Here is a 21,747-nt window from a genome sequence, read left to right on the forward strand (position 1 = left end):
ATTGGCTCATTCCAAGACAAAAAAGTAGTCAAAACGGTCAATCTGTGAGAGTGCAGTTTTAATACTCATTAATTATTATGTATGTAAAATAAATGCAGAGGAAGTCCAAATCAATGTTATTGTGTTAATGTCAGTGTTTTGGCTCTCGTTATTTGTTTAATCTTTCTCTCAATCATAAAGAACTCATTTGTAATAAATATTTAGAAAAAAAGAGGATTATACTACTGAAGTGCAGATTGTCGGAGGTCATGGCGGATTACAAAGGGCGACTGATAAGCCACGCCTTATTTGGACGCTGATTGGTCGGTCGGGTATTGGCCGGCTAGTTTGACTTACAGCGCGCGTTATGTCAATTAGTCACATGATCATTTGCTTTGAAAAATCACATGGCCAGTGGGTCATAAAACTATACGAAATACAACTAAAACACACAAATTCTAAATCTTATTAATTAATTCGACAGACTGCGGGAAATTTAATAACCGAATAAAATATAAATAGAAATAATGAAAAATAAATACATATGAAAAATAAATACATCTATAAATAGCCAGCTTCCTTATCTCACAAATTATTGTATTTAAACAATTGTGACAACTGACTTGAAGAATGCTGATAAAATCCGCTCTGATGCCATAAATAAAGTAAGAGGCATCTGATTTTGAAGAAATTAGACTGAATACTTATTAAAATCAAGAACAAAATCAAGCTTTTAGCAATACAACATCAATTTTTCTTTTTTGCTATGCACATTTATGCGACTATAATAATTTCAATTTACGCTGATATAATAATAATAATAATAATAATAATAATAATAATAATAATAATAGTAAATAAAACAATTTTAATATTTAGTTTAAATTTTCAAGAAATGCGTAAGTTTCAGCCAATATTTAGCTGCTGGTCATTAAACCAATCAAGAGCGTATAATCAATAGCCAATCGTAACAGCGGGATGCAGAAAGCGCGAGAATCGATATCATCTGTGTCATTACATGAGCCAAATAGCAACAAGGAAGAATGCCCAACAATAATGAGGTAAGACTACGAGCTAGCATATTATAAGATATAATTTATTTTTGATGGGACACCGATTATTAGTTAGTTATTATGTCTGTGATCCGTGCATAGGTATTTATAATTCGAACGTGAACCATTGAACAACCGGATAAACTTTAATTCTGATGAAATGTGGGTTTGGTATTTTAATGAAGGAACAGCATTGTGAGCTTAAAATATCTTTTAATTAGAATAAATGCACATCAGAATAAAGATGGCAATCTAAAAGGTTTGACATTAGACAATGTTTGGCTCGCTGGTACAATTTTGAGGGGAAACAAAATAATAAATATGTATGCCTTTATAAATTAATACAAGCTATGTATTGAATTTACTTTGGTTAATTATTAGTTAGCATACATTGACAATTTTTCATAGAAATATCATGTACAACACAGATTTATGTTTATGTATTATCATCACATCTGGGAATGGACTGGTTGAATTTTTTAGAGCTGCACTCTCTCAGATTGACCGTTTGACATAAAATATTTTGTCTCAGATTTAGCTAACTTTTGTATAAATTCTTTCAATTCAAGCACAAAGATCACAGTCAATTGCTAAAAAACTGCCAAAGATTACAGTTTTTAATGCTTTGAGAGTGCATTTTTAACAAGTCTAGATTTAGACATATATAGGTTGTGTCACATTTTCTAATGGTTTTTCTATCACGGGGTTTTACTTCATGGTGATGCATTTGCCATATTGCTGTATTATATCAAATCTGCATTTCAAATGTCTGTATGCCACAAGCTTGTTGTGTCTGTATAATTTCTTTTTTCAGTGACCTGATGTCCGTGCGCAATCTGACCTAATGCCTGAAGCCAAGAATTCGCGGAATGGAACTCATATTAGTTGTGTTATGTTTTCTGGACGTTTGTTTTAACAGCCTGTATAAATTGTTGTTTGACAAGGCAGTGGAATTTTAATCATACAACATTTTGTTTGAGCAAATGCCACAATGAAATGAATATGTTAAGGCAGATCTAGAATGACATTAAATATTGATTACTCAAACATGATATTTTTAAATCTTATGAATGTATATAAATAGTATTTTTTCCTATGTCTATAAATAATGTTTTATAAAAAACAGCATGTATTTGTTATTTCTTATCATTCGTGTCTAACACGGTCAAACCCTTTCTTTGTCCATCCCGTATAAGGTCCGTACATGCATCCGTGTACGGGGTCCGTATTCCAATCCCGTACATGTTGCGTGTACGGGTCCGTATATCCATCCCGTACACGTTGCGTGTACGGAGTCCTATATCCATCCCGTACACGTTGCGTGTACGGGGTCCGTATATTCATCCCGTACACGTTGCGTGTACGGGGTCCGTATATCCATCCCGTACACGTTGCGTGTACGGGCTCCGTATATTCATCCCGTACATGTTCCGTGTACGGGTCCGTATATCCATCCCGTACACGGTGCGTGTACGGAGTCCTATATCCATCCCGTACACGTTGCGTGTACGGGGTCCGTATATTCATCTCGTACACGTTGCATGTACGGGGTCCGTATATCCAACCGTACACGTTGCGTGTACGGGGTCCGTATATCCATCCCGTATACGTTGTATGTACGGGGTCCGTATATCCATCCCGTATACGTTGCATGTACGGGGTCCGTATATCCATCCCGTATACGTTGCATGAAACAGCTTGAAATAGCTTGAAACAGCTATGTAGACCCTTGCTGTTTTGAATAAGGCATAATTTAGTGGTCCACTTCCATGATTGTTCAAATTATGCCCCTGGGGTCAAAACTGGTCCTGCCCCGGGGGTCACGAGTTTCCTAAATACTAATTATTACTCCCTATTTAATGGGGAGACATATTGTTTTTGTCCTGTCCATCAGTCTGTCTGTACGTCACACTTTGTTTCCGCTTAATAACTAAAGAATGTTTGCACCCAGGAACTTCATACTTGGTATGCAAGTTGGTCATGACTAGCTGATGACCCTTATTGATTTTGTGATCAGTATGTCAGTCACTCAGTAAGTCTGTACGTCACACTTTGTTTCCGCTCAATAAATAAATTTTGAGATCAAAATGTCAAAGGTCAACGTTACCTTCAGGTAAAAGAAATGTTGGCGGTGACCTTAAGCTTAAAAATGGTTTCTGCTAAAAAACTACGCTTGTACCCAGGAAATTCATGCTTGGTATGCTAGTTGGTCATGACTAGTATATGACTCCTATTGATTTTGAGATCAGTAGGTCAAAGGTCAAGGTCACCATGACCTTGAGGTAAAGAAACAGTTTTCATGACTAGTAGAAAAAGAAAACAACTCGAACTATGACTGATTTCTTCACGGTTCCTGAAGCGAAGAAACATAAAGCAAATAAGACTCACAGAGGAAAAGGCTATCACCAGAGGTTGTGGATGACCTGCTTGTCATCAAATTAGAGGGGGAGATATAAACAAATTCAATTTCAATGAGGCCTTGGTGCATTGGAGGAATGCAAAACATAGGAAAATGTTCCTGGGTGTGGAGGGTTATAAACATAACAACACATTGACATGTGAAACTGTTTATTAACATATAACATTGTGTCTCATTTGTGCCATGTTTATAGTTTTGTTCTAAATGTTAAATGGTTCTGTCCAATATTTGAGAATACCGATGTCATGTGGATGTTACACCATGTATATAATGGGTAAATAAAACACTTTCATTTACAAGTTTTCATTTTTCCCCTGGCAAAGGTAATGGCCCTTCACTTTTGAAAATGGCCCCTAATTTTCATGACTGCTTGGCAATCGGCCCCATCTTTTTCAATCCTTTGCAGAACACTGCAGTATAAAAGGTCAAAATTTTAAGTCACAGATCTTTTATTAGGCTTTAATGAATGCTGTTAATGATGATACAGGAATTGAACCATTTCTGTTTTAATTCACAACATTTTTCCAAGATTTGAAGGGTTACTATCATTTTAATGTTAGACTCTATAGTCATCGTGTTTTATGGTTCAATCTTATCTTGTTGCTGAATATACATGGAAATCATTGATTTCTATAGGAAGAATCACATGGCACATCTCCAGTCCATTTGTCAAAGAGAACTTGATTTTAACTTTAATTTTTAAACAGACTTTTTCTCAGAAATTGGCAATAGCCCTTTCTTCAAGGGACTTTGAAAGTCCCCTGACTTCAAGGTGGCAAAGAGATCTCATCAAACCTAATGACGCATCAGAAATTGATGAGAAATACAATTTAAAGATGCAACTGTACTTATATTATACATTTTGATGAGAATCAGCATATAATTAATGCCATGAACTCTTTGTTTGCTGTGCAAACTTAAATGACATATTTATCGCTTTTGAAGAATGTTTATGTGTCTATCTTAAAAAATAATTGCAAAAACAAACACAACATGGTTGTACAGATTTGTAATTTATTGAAATATCTTATAAAAAATATCATTATAGTATAAAAAAATATGTTGCTGGTGCTTAAAATTATCTAAATTACCATAAAAGTACTCTGAACATACCCTTGTTCTTTTTGTTTTGATAAGCACATGCCATTGCATTTCCTGTGATTAAAACAAAACTTTTGTCTAGAAATTTAAATGTAAATGGAATCTAATGTTTGATGATGCCTGTGTACAAAAATCATTTTTTGCAAATCCAAAATCAAAGTTATTGCCTATATACAGTTGCAAAAGGTGTTAAAGTGATTAAGGTAGATGTATAGTCCTTTCAAACTTTTTACTAAAAGCAGGGTTATTCTTTATTATGAATGATCGCCATATTAAAATAGGTTTTAATTATATTAAAGATTTGATTTATCCATGATTGTACTAAACACGGCTGATAAAATTAATAGTATGTATTCCGACATTTTCCAAATGTCCATTAGAGGTTCAGTTCAAGATTGCATTTAAATGGCTTTAAGGGCAATTTTAAGGCGCATATTGTCGGGCTTTCCCGATTCGACCATATTGAAAGAGTTATTGCCCTTTGCTTATTTTACATTTAAGTTGGTTTCCTCGCAACTCCTCTTACGGTTTTCATATGATTTCTACCAAACTTTCACAGAGTGATGGTCATAAAGTGAAGCAGCGCATATTGTCGGGCTTTCCAGATTTAACTATTTTTGAAAGAGTAATTGCCCTTTGCTTATTTTACATTTAAAATTGGTTTCTTCGCAACTCCTCTTACGTTTTCCATGCGATTTCTACCAAACTTTAACAGATTGATGATCATATAGTGAAGCAGCCAATATTGACGGGCTTTCCTGATTCAACCATTTTTAAAGAGTTATAGCCCTTTGCTTATTTTACATTTAAAATTGGTTTCTTCGCAAATCCTCTTACATTTTTCATGCGATTTCTACCAAACTTTCACAGATTGAAGACTATATAGTGAAACAGCGCATATTGTCGGGTTTTCGCGATTCAGCCATTTTTAAAAGAGTTATTGCCCTTTTTTACATTTGAAATTGTCATCTTCACAACTCCTCTTACATTTTTCATGCAATTTCTACCAAACTTTCACAGATTGATGACTATATAGTGACACAGCGCATATTATCGCGATTCGACCATTTTTGAAAGAGTTATTGCCCTTTCTTTATTTTACATTTAGAATTGGTTTCTTCGCAAATCCTCTTACGTTTTTCATGCGATTTCTACCAAACTTTCACTGATTGAAGACTATATAGTGAAACAGCGCATATTGTCGGGCTTTCGCGATTCGGCCATTTTTAAAAGAGTTATTGTCCTTTTTTATATTTGAAATGGTCATCTTCACAACTCCTCTTACATTTTTCATGCAATTTCTACCAAACTTTCACAGATTGATGACTATATATTGACACAGCGCATATTATCGCGATTCGACCATTTTTGAAGAGTTATTGCCCTTTCTTTATTTTACATTTAAAATTGATTTCTTTGCAACTCCTTACATTTATGACTATATAGTGACACAGCGCATATTGTCAGGCTTTTGCAATCTGACCTTTTTTGAAAGAGGTATTGCCCTTTCTTAATTTTACGCATTTCTTATGTTCCTGAGAAACTACCCTTATCATTGATTGGCTTTCGTTACAAAAAAATGTCCCCATGAGGGGGATATAGCTGTCTGTGACCGCTCTTGTTCTTATTTATATTCATAAGGAAAAAAATATGTTTCACTCTTTGCTCGAACCAGGTTAAATGAAAACTGACAAAATTATATATATTTTTTTTATTATTTTCCGCTTGCTGGCTCCAATTTGTTTTGACAGAAATCCGAGGAACGAAACAATAATTTGGTGAGATCTTATTGAATTTTAGCTCGACTATTTGAAGAATAGGTGGACTATAATACTCACCCCAGCGTCGGCTTCGGCGTCCGGTTAAAGTTTTAGGGCAAGTTGGGATTTTCACCTATAAGTCCAATACCCTTCATTCAATTGACTTAATACTTCACACAGTTGTTCAGGGCCATCACATGATGAGGTTAGATAACCCCATATTATTCTTAACACAGATTATGGCCCCTGATTGACCATGGAACTTAGGTTAAAGTTTTAGGGCAGGTTGGGATATTTATGAATAACTTCTATACCCTTTGTTCAATTGACTTAATACTTCACACAGTTGTTCATGACCATCACACAATGAGGGTACATAACTCCAAATTATCCTTAATACAAGTTATGGCCCCTGATTGACTTAAGTTAAAGTTTTAGGGCAAGTTGGGATTTTCACTTATAAGTCCAATACCATTCATTCAATTGGCTTCATACTTCACACAGTTGTTCAAAGCCACCACATAATGAGGTTAGATAACTCCATATTATCTTTTATACAAATTATTGCCACTGATTGACTGTGGAACTTAGGTTAAAGTTTTAGGGCAGGTTGGGATATTTATTAATAACTTCAATTGACTTAATACTTAACACAATTGTTCAGGACCATCACCCAATGAGGTTACATAACTTCATATCCTTAATTCAAGTTATGGCCCCTGATTGACTTAGGTTAAAATTTTAGGCAAGTAAAAGTTAAGGGCAAGTTGGGATATTAATAAAATAACTTCTATACTATTCATTCAATGCACTTAATAAAATTCCAAATTATTTACGACCATCTTACAACAAGAAACATAACTCCATTTTAACCCTAAATACAAATTATGGCCCTTGATTTTTATTTTTATTTTATTTTCTAATTTCTTTTGAAAGGCATATATGTATATTCTTAACCACATTTTCATAATGGGAATTCAAGTTATTTGAATGACTTGCGTCATTGTTCGGCCGGGCTGGTAGGAGGTCAGCATCAAAGTCACCTTATGTATCGAATAATTTTAGCTAGGTTTGACATAAAGAGACCAAACTTGGTAATATTTCATCGTTATTGTATTCACTTCTAAGTCAAAGCGGCGTAGTCGAGCGCTCTTACGACGGGTCTTGTTCATTTAATTTTTACCCTTAATATACGACAGCCTTTGTACATATGAGCGAAATCCACAACGCAATACATAATCGGTGTCGAAGTAAACATTCGGTTTGACGACTTCAAACTAAAAGTACACTGAAAGACAAATCATAACAGACTGGGAAATTAAAACTTGGGTCATTCGAAACATCGGTTCCTTCGAGGTTTTAGCTCAGACCCTTGTGTCCTCGAGCGAATTTCGCCTTTTTACTGTGTAATGGCCATAGGGTGAAGTATTCAGAGTCTTTTTATGCACAATTTTAAGACAATTTCCACTCTATGCTAAGCTTCATTTATTCTGTCCACATTTCAGCATCCATCACAGGGAAGCATACGTTGTTTTTTCATACCATTGTCTCTGTTCATAATCTTTTCAGTTGGCACCTCCATATGGGGATCATGTACAGTGCCTAGGAGCGGCTCAAGTGGCAACCCCTGTAGTTCCCAAAACTCCATATGTACAGGGTCGAGTGGCGAGGGTCTTGGAACGTGTTCTTGCTTGAGTGGATATTACCCGTCGGCCACAAATGTGTGCAGTCAAAGTATGAACCTTTTTTATAAATTGAATCAACAATTTATATTAAATGTTACTTTTTTGCACTGATTTTCTTGAAAAAAAGAAATATTGTTGAAATGAAGCACTGAAACTGCCATCTCTCAAGATTGACCATTCCCAATGAACAAAAACACTTTCATTGGATAAGAGCTATTCCAATATTGATAGTGGTTTCCATTGGTTCAGAGTAAAACTGCTATTTTTGTGTGGATTCTTACCTCAACAATTTCATTTATGTTTTCAGTTAAGAATACTGCTGATTCTGTTAATCATATTTTCAGTTGCCACAATCATGTGCAGTAAAAGTATGAGGTTTACTTAACAATGTGATCTACAATTTTAAGTATTAACATTTTTTGTTACCTTTTGCGCATTGATTTTCTTCAAATTCGCTTATTATTGAAAAAAGCACCTTAACTGCCATCTCTCAAGACTGACCATTCCCATTGAACAAAAACACCTTCAGTGGTTTAGATATATTCCAATCTTGAGAGAGGTTTCCATTGGTTCAGAGTAAAACTGCTTATGTGTTTGTTGTGGATTTTAACCCCTCCAAGACCATTTATATTATGCTTACAGTGGATTTTGTTTTTCATCCTTTCAGTTGGCACCTCCATAGGGGTTTCATGTACAAAACCTAGCAGTGGCTCAATTGGCTCCCCCTGTAGTGCCCCTGCCTCACAATGTACAGGGACCAGTGGCGAGGGTGCTGGAACGTGTTCTTGCTTGAGTGGATATTACCCGTCGGCTACAAACGTGTGCAGTACAAGTATGGACTTTACTTATCACTAGGATCTACAATTCAAATTTAATGTTAATTTGATGAATGTATAAATTTTGTTTTACCATAAGATATTTCTGACATTTGGACTAAGATCATTTTCATTCTTCAAATTGAAAATCATTCAGTAACTTTGCCTATCATCTTAGCCTTAACCTCCTGGGCCCATATATTTATTTAAGACCTATGAATAAAAGATGAAGTTAGTTCAAAATTGGCTTTTAATTTATTGAATCTCAATTTTCTCAATGTGTCAGTTTTGTTTTTATTGTTACTGGGTTTTCCTCTTTTTATATAGAGACAAATCTGTTTGGTTTAATCTCCTGCTCTGGTCAAATTTCATGCATAATTTATGTCGAATTTTTAACAGTGGAATGTGATATAATGTACTGAACAGATTTGATTTCTTTTAGATTTATTTTTTTCATAAAGACAACTTTTTTGTATTAATTAACCAAAATAGCCGCGCTTTAAAGCAAATAAGCGGTTTGTCACGTCATATTTTTGTGATTTCCTATACAAGTAGGCCATTATGAGACAGACTTCACTTCTCTCACAATATGATCTATATGTCTAAGAAATTTGAAGTCAATACATTTTAGACTTCAATTTAATATGCGATGTAAAGTGTTTATACTCACATGTATGACACCATCATATGTTTCTGGCAACATTTGTTCAAAGTTTCATATGGAAGTCTTGACCTGTGTTTGAGAGTGTAATCAGTACCTCATTAGTTTGATGTTCTTCAATAAGAGACTAGCTCAAGAGGAGAATATTTTTGCTATTTTTTATGCTAGAGTTACCCACTTTTTTGGTCATATTTATTATGTGGAACCGGTATACTTAATTAAAATTAAAGAACTTCAGCAGTACTGTATGGATGTTTTTAAACGATAATTCTGTTGATATTTAGCAAGAACTAAACTAAAGGGTAAAAAGGAAAGAAAATGAGTTTATTGCAAAGCAGGAAATAGCAAACAATTTCATTGCATATAGTGATTAACAGTTCATGTGCATGTACATGTATGTTATCACAAGTTGAAAGAAAAAAGAAAATGAAAAACAATATGATTAGGACTAAAGGGAAAATGATTAAATAAGTACCAAAAACCAGAGCGTGACACAAATACATAATTTAATATATCCAAAACAAGGATCGTAGATTTATAACTTGAAAAGAAGAAAAGTAAATGAGCAGTTATGAGCACTGACAGAAAAATAATAATGAAACATACAGATTTCAGAGAAATTAGTACAAAACGAATTTCTAAGAAACAGATAAAGAACATATAATTCAGTAAAACAATAACCACACATAAGGATTGCCGTAAAATGATTCAAGTACATTAAACTTCAGTGAATTTCATACAGCACACACAGATCAAACCTTCTTAAACAAGAACACAAGAAGTTTTAATTAGCTATTCAACATTTTTTTTTATTTAAATAACTTATTTGCTGGAATAACTGAATTGAAAAAGTGCCCTTTCTAATATACATGCATCTGTCATGGTTCTCAATTTAATGCAAAATCTTGGTAACATAACCGGTGCGTTATTTAATGTATTTAGTGTGACAATAAATTTTGCCACATTCCATCCTGCAGCGCTGTGTTATGCATTGTACTGGCGGTAGTACAGGCTAGTAGAATGGCTGTAAAGAAGGATTACGTAAGTGAATGTATGACAGATATAACAAATGTGTTATTATATTTATCAAATGGATAAAAACACTGCCTTACTTGAAATTATTCAGTTTATCTCGATAAAATCCAACCGAAAAGAAATAGTCGAGAAAATACAAACCCCACAACGATTACAGGATTTCTGATAAAATACAGTATTCATTTTATTTGAGGACATGGTTTATTATCAGAAAATATAATACCAAAAAAAAAGCAAAATACTTACCAAATTTGACCAGAAATAAAGCGCATATGAATGATTTTCTGTAATGTTCAGCAATAATTAAAAAAGCAGAAATCGGAAACGTTTTATCCTCCGCCCACGTCATTTCCAGTAAGTGGTACAAATCTTCTGCGCCAATATTTTTCGATTAATTGAAAGGTTGTATAAAAGTAAAATAACGTACAGAAGCCATTTTTCTATTCTTAGATGATAATTTGTGAAATGAATTTCATATTAGGTTTATATATCTTACAATCATTGCCATTTAATACACAACATGCAACAGTTAAGTTATAAAACTTCCCAAAAGCTCATATTTTGACTTTGTTTTATAAATGTTTGTATTTAATGGCAACTTTTTTGTTTAAAAATCCTTTGTAATACTACTGTTCTGTTCATAATCTTTTCAGTTGGCACCTCCATAGGGGCCTCATGTACAAAACCTAGCAGTGGCTCAAGTGGCAACCCCTGTAGTGCCACAAACACACAATGTACAGGGTCCAGTGGCGAGGGTGCTGGATCGTGTTCTTGTTTGTATCAATATTACCAGTCTGTCACGAATGTGTGCAGTCCACGTAAGCAGTTTAAATAACAGATTGATATTCTATTTATGTTAGTGTTACCTTTTACCATTAATATTCTTAAAGGAGAATATAGGTTTGTGCTCATTACCTCTGTTGTATTGCTTCACAGATTCATGTTTATTGGGCAGGAGGTGAAAAAGGCAATGGATTATTCCAATATTAAATATTCCAATTGTGAAGTGTTAAAATTTCCGTACTGAGAATATGTTAAATATCCTGACTGAAAAATACCGTGAATGAAAATAAGTAAAATACCCTGACTGAGAATATGTAAATAACCCTGAATGAAGATTTGCAAAATAGCCTATTAAAAGGACATTTATAAAAAAGCTTAAAAGAACATTTGTAAAATACCCTGAAAGAAGATTTGTAAAATACCCTGAAGAAAGATTTGTAAAATACCCTGAAGGAAGATTTTTAAATTACCCTGAATTAATATTGGTAAAATACCTGGAATGAATATTAGAAAAATACCCTGAAGGAAGATTTGAAAAATACCCTGAAGGAAGATTTGTTAAAACCCTGATGGAAGATTTGTAAAATACCCTGAAGAAAGATTTGTAAAATACCCTGAAGGACGATTTGTAAAGTAGCCTTAACAATACTCTGAAGGAAGATTTGTAAAACACTCTGAAAGATGATTTGTAAACAAACCTTGAATAAAGATTTGTAAAATATCCTGAATGAAGATTTGTGAAATACCTTGAATGAAGATTTGTTAAATATCCTTAATGAAAATATGCAAAATATCTATATAAATACCCTTAAAGGGACTGTACACCAGATTGGCACCAAAACAAATCTCAGGACAATTATTTAATAGAATGAGTTACGCTTTGATATCATAATTGTAAAAAAGTACCGAAATGTAAAACAAAATGTGTCGGGGACCGGGTTCGTACCCGTGTCGCTGAAATTGCAGTCCAGCGTCATACCCACTGAGCTAGGACGGCTTACTCTAATCGTGTGACATAATTAAGCGATAGACCTGATTCAGTAATATCACATGATAACATCGACTTAAGCCAATCACGCATAAGGAATGAAATCTACAAGTTGAGACATACCCAGTAATCTTTTTTAATGGAATAATACGAAATAACTTCTTAACTTAAATAAAACTATGTGGTACTTCAGTTAGTATGTTTCAATGCATTGTACACATTAATACCAAGTTTATGTCAGTTTCCGACAATTTTCTTTTTTTTCTTGCAAATTAATCATCTGGTGCACAGTTGCTTTAATGAATATTTGAAGAAAAAAAACACCCAAAATATGTAAAATACCTTTCAAGAATGAATATTTGTAAGATATCCTCAATGTGAATACTGTAAAATAAATAATATTTGGGGGACATTAATTTACATGGATTTTGCGGGTTGAATAATACACGAATGTAAGATCCCAACGGAAATTTGACCTTTAATTCTGAAATCATACTGTCTATGTTAAAGGGTATATAACTTTTTTATGTAATCACAGAATATGCACAGTTGAGGTATACAACTTGTAAGACCTAGATTGTTGTTTACTTTACTGTTGATATTGTTTATATTGTTTATTATTAACCTCAATAATAATAAATCAAAGTCCATTATAAGTATGTACTAATGCATTCAGGTTTTTGTATAACATTGCTGGAACATTAAAACAAGCCTATTAACAGCTCCACCACTGAAAAACACTAGCACAATTCCCTCCCAATTTAACCAACTTCTGGTTCTGATAAAATCATTTTGACCTTAAAGCTGCTTGCGTTATAAAACATACAATTGTGAAATATGTGCATCTTATTGTATAAGATTAATATTATGTTTCGTAGCGTTATTTTACTGTTGGATGATTGACTTGTTCGCATTTAAACTTATTACTTCATTACAATATTTGTCCATTATAAAACTAAGTACCTGAATGCATTGTGGTAATGGTAAACCGCTGAAAAATGATAAACCAAAATGATCTATTTATAGTTATGCACTCAATTTTGCAGCGATTGAACCAGAGGTTAGATTACACATATTTTAAAAAGGCTTCATGCTCAAAATAGCTATATAGCTTGCACAAATGATAGAAAAGTTATTTGATCGACTATTTTTGGTGACTTTATCTTTAAACTTTTATTTATTGGGGTCATCAAAAGAAAAATCTTTGACCAGTGGCCTTATGAATAAATATAAATGATTTTTTTGTTATGATCTAATGCACTAGTCAATTGTAACCATGCCCCCCGCCCCCAGGTCCAGGGGTATACCCGGGATAGCCGGGGAAATGGACTGTGTTTTTACCTTTCAGGTGGCTCCACAGTGCCTGTCTTCGCTTTACATATAGCCGGGAATGGGACTTATCAGGGCCCCTGGGGTCGGGGCATTTTGAGGTGATTTTACCATCTGTTCGTCGGGGTTGGCTGAACTGAAAGTCAAAGTCCCCGCTATTCCCCGGACCAGGGGGCCGTGGTTACAATTGACTGGTGCATAAATGTATGCTAATTTCTTCTTTAAGAGGTGGGCCTCGGTTCCCAGTGCACCATGAAATCAGCATGTTTAAATGAAAACTCTGACTGCCTTGGACATCAGTCTGGTAGTGGATCAACTTGTCAGTGTACAAACAACTATTTTGACACAAACACCGTGGACAATATTCAGGGATCGTGTATCAGAAGTATGAAAAATATAATAATTTATATTAGCTTGATTATTATGAAGACAGCTATAATGTGAAATATGAATCACTCTGGTATAATTTCCTTCAGATGAACTAGTACTAGACCAATATAACATGCCCCTGATTGGACTCGACCTCCACTTGGGTCTAATACAGACACCTTCACCGCTGAACCTGTCTCACCATCTTATTGTTTTTAGCTCAAACATTAAACGAGAAAAAATGTTACAGTATTTGTGTAAGCTTTGGTTTTCTTGTCATCATCGGCCTTCGAATACTCTGACCGTGACCATAACTCAAAAATCAGTTAAGATATTAAACTGAAACTTCATACACATTTTGCCAGAAAAAAATACTGCACATGTGTAGCAAATGCTCATAACTATGGCATAACAATTTAAAAACAAAAAACCGGAGGAGCGTTGGTTTGGCATTCTGTTGTATGGTGACATTGGTGTTATCTGATAAACGGATTCAATTGCAATAATCAATGTTTACAACCTGATTACGAACTACTGATGTGTAATTTATATAGCTTCCCAATTTGTAATTTAATTTTATGTATAAATGTACAATATAAGAAATGCCCCTTAATCAATATATTTGATACTTTTCTTTAAGAGATTACATTGGATAGTCGGTGTGACACTTCTCATAGCAATTTGGCCCAGTGTGCTGCTGACAATGCTATATGTGACTCCAGATATAGTTATGCTTGCAAATGCAGATATGGCTATTATGTTGATCCCAGCAATACAGCAAAATGTAAAGCAAGTAAGTTTCACACTTACAGTGTTTGCTTTGAAACAAAATATTACATAACACTAATTATTTATATTTTTCTCTAGCAAGAAGTTACTTTTAGAAACTCATATTCACCTAGGCCAAGAATGTATTTTTTGAAGGTTGTATGCACTTGTCAGTATCCTTGTACTAATATTATCAATATCATGTTTTACTCTTTTTTTGGAAAAGTGTTAAATCAACCAATGTATTTGTATAAGCGACCAAGAAAATTTCAATGAGTTGTGACCTTTGACCTCCACTAGTAAGTTGTGCGTAATGTGTGTACATAATATCAAGACTGGGTGCTTTATTGTTTTTAAAGCAAAAATAATATGAAATTATTGAGATTTGTCCGTAATTGGAGGTATTTATGATGCCCCCTTTTGAAAATAAGGTTTGCAAAAATATGTCAGTCAGGAATTGGAGGTATTTATGATGCCCCATTTTTGAAAATAAGGTTTGCAAAAATCTGTCAGTGTGGTCGTCAGGCCTTCGCTAGACCAATTCTTGTTTCCACAATTGCTCAAGAACAGGTTGACATAGAACCATGCAATTTAGCGGTAGGTTGCTTTTGAACAGAAGATGACCTAATATATTGTTTTAAAGGTCAATAGGTCAAAGGTTAAGGTCAGATTCAACAGTCTTTATATTGTCTGCACAATATCACTAGAACTAGAACAGTTTGACCTGATACCACAAAAGCTCTGTGGTAGATTATTGATTTGATGTCAGTAGGTTAAAGATCAAGGTTATATACAACAATCAACTTCTTACACAATTACTCAAATCCGTTTTACCCAGGACCATAAAAACTTAAGTGGTAGGTTGCCATTGACCAGCAGATTACCCCTATTGAATTTGAGATTAAATGCTGCACTAACCACAGTATTTTGTATTGTCCTTTTTCAATATAAATCTCGTCATTGTATCTTAACATAGCTCTGGTTTTGGTTACTTCATGGGTTAGGCCCCTTAACCAAATGAGAACATGCAAACATTTGCAATCCCATTTTTGATGCTTTTGTATTTAGCCAACAGCGAAGTGCTCATGTTAAACTATTGTAAATAGTGACTGGCTAATGCCTGTTTCATTTCATTTGTTTTCTGTTAACAATTTCTCATCTGGATCTGCTCGGCCGATTTCTTTTTAACTAGGTCAAAACCTTCCTTGCATGAACTCTATTTTAGGTTTGTTTGAATGGATCTTCTGAATCAGTGTAAATCAATTGATATTAAGCCTATTTTTATAAAATTCTACAATTATATTGAAATTGTTGTCTTGTTTTTGAATAGGACAACCATTGGGTGGAAACTGTCAGTACAATACCGATTGTACAGACTCCAATGCAGAGTGTGCGAGCTCTAAATGTAGGTGCGTTGATGGATTTTATGACACAAATGGGATTGACATGGATGGAATTTGCAAATCAGGTACGCTATTTATGTGATTTTAATAAACCGCACTCTCACAGATTAACCGCTTTTACAACTTGTTTTATTTTTCATTTTGGAATTGAGCTTAAATATCTGCAAACCAGTGATGAAAGACTGCTGACAAAAGATCAAATCGCAGATTTTCATATTTCCATTCCAAAATGAATGTTTTATGGCTAAAACCGGTACTATTTAAATGGTTTAAGAATAATGCATAAAACATTTTTTAACTTAAAATTAAAAATCTGCGATCTTATTTTTTGTCAATAGTCTTATATGACTAGTTTACATGCATTTTCGCATAATTATATTAACTCGTTCCAAGACAACAATTAAAAAAGTTGTTAAAACATTCAATCTGTGAGAGTGCAGCTTTAAAGACATATCGACCATATATGCAAGACTATCAGAAATCTTACAGTAAATATAACATAAGCCTGAGAATTATTATGTCAACAGTTTATGTAATTGAAAACAGGTTGTTGGCACCCAATGGTGTAACGTATTTTTATTTTCTAAAACATAGAACAATTTATGGATAGTAATAAAAGTTGGTGGGTAGGTTGTTTTCCTGAAAAGCTAGCTTGGGATTGCTTTTGAGAGGAATGGGTCCAGGTCAACGTCACTGTAACTCAAAATAGAATAATAATTCCGCCAAATAACTTTTGTTAAAATTGATGGAAACTAAAAACATAAGATACTTAACTATAGTCATTTTCAGTTATGTCCCTTTTGATAAAGGCCGTTCCTTTTTCCTAACTAATACAAGGAACTAATTGGCTATAATTTCTAATTGCATATATTAAAAACCTGGTTTCGCTTCATTTTGGCACTTCTGGTTGGTTAAACTAAGCCATTAAGCAAATCTAGTAAACCAAATAAATACACAGAGTCATGTAAAAAGAAAATGAAACCTGTCCTCTTATTCAAGTTATAAATGGAATTGTTTTTAAAACATAAGGTTGTGCAATAATGGCATACTCTACCATTAAGTTCAATTTCATCATACTTACATATTGGACCCTGTCTCAGTCTGTAGAAAATATGTACCTACTACCTATATATTTATACATATATATGTAAAATACGGAGGAAATGTGAACTTAGAAAATTGAAATGAAACTATTTGTAAGCTTCACAAAGCACTTGTTTCTGTAATCATAACTAACGCTGACTCACAAGTAGACTTGATTCCATATTTCAGTTGTTGAATTGCGTGTGACCAACATAAACTTCCAAGGTATCACTACCTCACAGTTTTCTGTTAGCTGGGTCATACCAGATGAGAAAGGACAATATATTCAGACGTTTGTTGTGGAGTGGATGCCAAAGGACAATACTTTTGGAGATGGAGGAACTAAGACACTATCTGGCTCACCTACTACAGCCCTGATTGATAGTGGAATAAGTGCAGGAAAAAGCTACACTGTGAAAATAACTTCTATAAATTCTCAACTGGGAGTGAACAGATCAGTTTTTTCATCTGCTGATCAGGATGCAAGTACGTTCTTTAAGAATGAAAGTCTTATAATTTTGAATACATTTGAATTTTTTGAGGTACTTAAAGGGACTGTAGACCAGATTGGCACCAAAAAACGTTTTTTTTCTGTAACGAATCTCAGGACAATTATCTAATAGAATGTGGTACGCTTTGATATCATAATTGTAAAAAAAGTACCAAAATGTAAAACAAAAAATGTGTCGGAGACCGGGTTCGAACCCGTGTCGCCAAAATTGCAGTCCAGCTTCGTATCCACTGAGCTACAACGGCTTACTCTAATTGGGTGACATAATTAAGTTATACACCTACCTCGGTAATATCACGTGATAACATTGACTAGCCAATCACGCATAAGGAATGAATTCTACCTAGTAGACATACCCAGTTATCTTTTTTAATGGAAAAATACGAAATAACTGCTAAACTTAAATAAATTGTAAACTAGGTGGTACTTCAGTTGGTAAGTTTCAATGCATTGTACACATCGATGCCAAGTTTATGTCAGTTTTCGACAATTTTCTTTTTTTTTCGCTATTTTATCATACGGAGTACAGCCCCTTTAAAAGTAATACCCATGATCAACTGGGAAAGAAATGTATGAGCATTGACATCTTTAAGACAGAACTTTTGTAACATTTTACAGTTTGGAGTATATTTAGCTAACAAAATTGCAACCCTTTTGAATTTTATGTTTCTTATTAACAGAACCAAATCCACCAACATGGAAGGAAGCCACTGATGTAAATCCTGCAAATGACCACACAATAACAGTGTCATGGAATGCTCCATCAGGAAGTGTCTATGGTTATCAAGTGAGTTTGGTTGATGGATCAACACCAGTCCTATCAACAGCGGTATTGCAGTCAACTTCTACCAAACTATTTTCCACTCAAATAAAAAATGGACACTTTTACACTGTACAGATTATTAGCAAGAGCCAAAGCAACACTGTTGATAGTGTTCCACTTAAACATGTAATAAAAACTGAAGTTATAGGTAAGTTAAGAGTACTGATATGTTTGGTTATTTTATATCCTTATAGAATAATGATAGAGATACACTTTGTCTTATAGATTAGGCCACACCAAATAAATGTTTCGTTCGTTGGCATTTTTGCAAAAATAAATTGGGAGCGAGCGAACAAAAAAAAATATTTGAAGAGAGCGAAGAGTGAAAAATATATTTTCGTTATAATCAATATAAATAATAAAAATTGCCCTGAAACCCATTTGAATGCAATTTGAACTGAACCTCTAATGGACATTTGGTAAATATCCGAATACATACTATTTATTCATCCGTGTTTAGTACACATATGGATAAACTTAATTTCTAATATAATTTAAATATATTTTAGGTATGCCAATCATTCATAATAAAAAATAAAGCTGCTTTAAAGAAAAAGTTTAAAACAACTTGTATAAATCTACCTGAATCACTTTAACATAATTTTCAACTGTATTTAGACATTCGATAGGATTGATTTCGGATGTCTAAAAAATGATGTTTAGCACATACTGGCATCATCAAACATCAGACTCCATATACCTTTAAATTTCTTCACTTAATTTCGTTTATCACATTTAATGCAATGGCATGTGCTTATTGAAATGAAAAGTACAAGGGTATGTTCAGAGTCATTTATTGGTCAGTGAGAAGTCCAGATAATTGTACGTGGACAGATTTTTTACGATTTTTGATATGGCAAATCCTTCACGATGTTAGGGATTTGAATAATCCTGTATATCACATCTGTTATTTTAAACTAAACAGTGAAATGTTATTATAATCACAAATTATGCTGTTAAAGCTAATAGAAATTAAGGTGAATCACTAATAACATTATAGATACCAGTATCAGATACACATGTTTTATTGCATAATTATTGATTCAATTAATGATCATTTAGTGCAAGAGACGATGAACAATGACTTTCAGCATGGTCAAAACACATTAATAATTTTATTGTCAAAAAAAAAAAAATTAAATTTACAAAATTTTAGCCACAGTGTTTATAACGGAAGCCACCTTTTTGATTGATTTCTTTAAACCAATGCTAAACCGATCGATATACAATATATAACACCAAGCATCGGTTACTTCCCTTTACAAAAACACTTATACTAGCGTAGAAAAAAAATAATTGATTATTTTTTCAGCTTTTAAAAAAAGTATTTCCACAAAAAAATCTGGTTGGCGATTATAAAAAACCGTAGGAGCGGGCGCACAAAAAAAACTAAAAAAAATCTTTTTACATTTTACAAAAAAGGAGGGAAACATCAATTTGATGTGGCCTTATGTTTTTTATTTATAAGATTTCAGTTTACAAAAATAACATTTTTATCTGTCATCATTATTCTTATGTCTTGTAAATATTAACAATATATGACATTTTGCATATTTATTTACACAGTGAGGAGTTGTGTAAATGCTGTTGGTTATTAGGCTGCAGTTTTTTTTTATTTTTCCTTACAGTTTTGATACTGTCATTAATTTTAATGTTCCTTTACAGCACCTGGTCCTCCGACTGGAGCCAATTGTAAAGACGTTAAAGATGAATTCATTATAGTCGGGTGGAATGCTCCTGTAGTACCGAATGGAGATCTCCGACAATGCTTTGTTCATGTTTATAATACAAGTGGTCTGGTGAAAATTGTCGGTACTGACGCTATTATAAATGAACTTAAGGTCTCAGGTTTAGATCCAGGTAGGTGTTGATGTTATATTTATATCTTTATAATTTGCTTGTCAGTTTGTTTGTTTTCAAATCAAACATTTTGATAGCCTCTAGGCCCATTTTTCTCTCAGCAACTGTGCAAATACTTCAACTCAGATGTCGTTTTATAAATTTGGTACTGAACACATGTTTTTAGAAACAATATGCAAATTTATTTCAGTGCAGAGTTATGGCTGTTAACTAAGTTAAAAAAAAGATTATAGAGTATGCAATATTTCATTGTTCATATCTCCAAAAGTGTGTTAGCTACAGCCTTATAAGTTTACAGGAATGATAACATACATATCAGGTTTTGTACCTGGGGTTTTGTTTTTGCTGTGCTCAAGTTGCACCAAACTTATAGGCCTTTGCTTACTTAAACTTCTTATTAAAAGGTGTGAAATTTGTGTCATGAGTACCTCCAAAGATACTTGAGCTAAGCAGCCAAGCATGTTTATCAGCTTGTGAAGTTGTGTACCTGGGATTCATTTAGTAGTAGAGCCCAGATATAGTAGAGTTATGGGCCTTGACTTAGTTAGAAATATAATTATATGTCTGTCACAAATTTGTGTTGCGCGAATCGCCAAAAGTATTTGAGTAAGTGTCATGTGAGTTATCACCATATGAAGCTGTGTGTCTCAGGTTCTGTTTGTGTTGCAGCACAGGTACAGCAGAGTTATGGGCCGTTGACTCAAACAAAATAATTATAAATAGGTGTGAACGCTGTGTTTTGCATATATTGGTGAACTTGTTTCAATTATTTATTCTGATGGGATATGCAGTTTCAATAACATGATATTCTGTTTATTCAATAAATATGCATTAAAGGGATAATATGAGGGGAGACATTGAGGGAGAGGGGTGTCATTTACAAATATGTAGTTAGTAAAGATTTGTATGTTACTTTGTTCTCTTTTTCAGGGACATACTATACGTTCAAAATATACACTCAAAACGAATTGTTCAATTCCACTTCATCTGATGCTACACACTGCCAGACTAATGCCAGAAGTAAGAACTTATTTCCCTTATTTGGTTTAAACTACCTTTTAGCATAGTAGAACAAGTTTTCTTTGTTTTCATTATTTATTAATTCTCATCATTACAGTAACTTGTAGACACAGCTCTTACTGTACAATAAAGTGTGTAGGTAAATTACCATGATATTCACTTATATGCATTAGCTGCATATTGAATGTTGTCCATGGCATGACAATATGGTACAAAACTGTTACTTAGCCAACAAATATTGTGGTTGAATGTTACCAACTCTTCTTTTGTGTAAGTGTAAGTGTATAATTTCAAATACTCGGG

At 33.7% G+C, this 21,747-nt stretch overlaps 1 protein-coding gene across 1 annotated transcript in view; it reads left to right on the forward strand.

Annotated features, from left to right (window-relative positions):
* LOC128237771 (titin-like) overlaps positions 1 to 21,747 on the forward strand; it is a 52,693-nt gene that overhangs the window by 30,562 nt on the left and 384 nt on the right. Inside the window, exons 4-13 of the mRNA XM_052953357.1 lie at positions 7,881 to 8,045; positions 8,664 to 8,828; positions 11,161 to 11,325; positions 13,834 to 13,992; positions 14,617 to 14,769; positions 16,075 to 16,212; positions 17,420 to 17,716; positions 18,422 to 18,712; positions 20,230 to 20,424; positions 21,355 to 21,444. Coding sequence (XP_052809317.1) covers positions 7,881 to 8,045; positions 8,664 to 8,828; positions 11,161 to 11,325; positions 13,834 to 13,992; positions 14,617 to 14,769; positions 16,075 to 16,212; positions 17,420 to 17,716; positions 18,422 to 18,712; positions 20,230 to 20,424; positions 21,355 to 21,444 — 1,818 coding nt within the window. The remainder of the gene's footprint in view (positions 1 to 7,880; positions 8,046 to 8,663; positions 8,829 to 11,160; positions 11,326 to 13,833; positions 13,993 to 14,616; positions 14,770 to 16,074; positions 16,213 to 17,419; positions 17,717 to 18,421; positions 18,713 to 20,229; positions 20,425 to 21,354; positions 21,445 to 21,747) is intronic.

Source organism: Mya arenaria, chromosome 6 (assembly GCF_026914265.1).
Source record: "Mya arenaria isolate MELC-2E11 chromosome 6, ASM2691426v1".
Lineage (NCBI taxonomy): Eukaryota > Metazoa > Mollusca > Bivalvia > Myida > Myidae > Mya > Mya arenaria.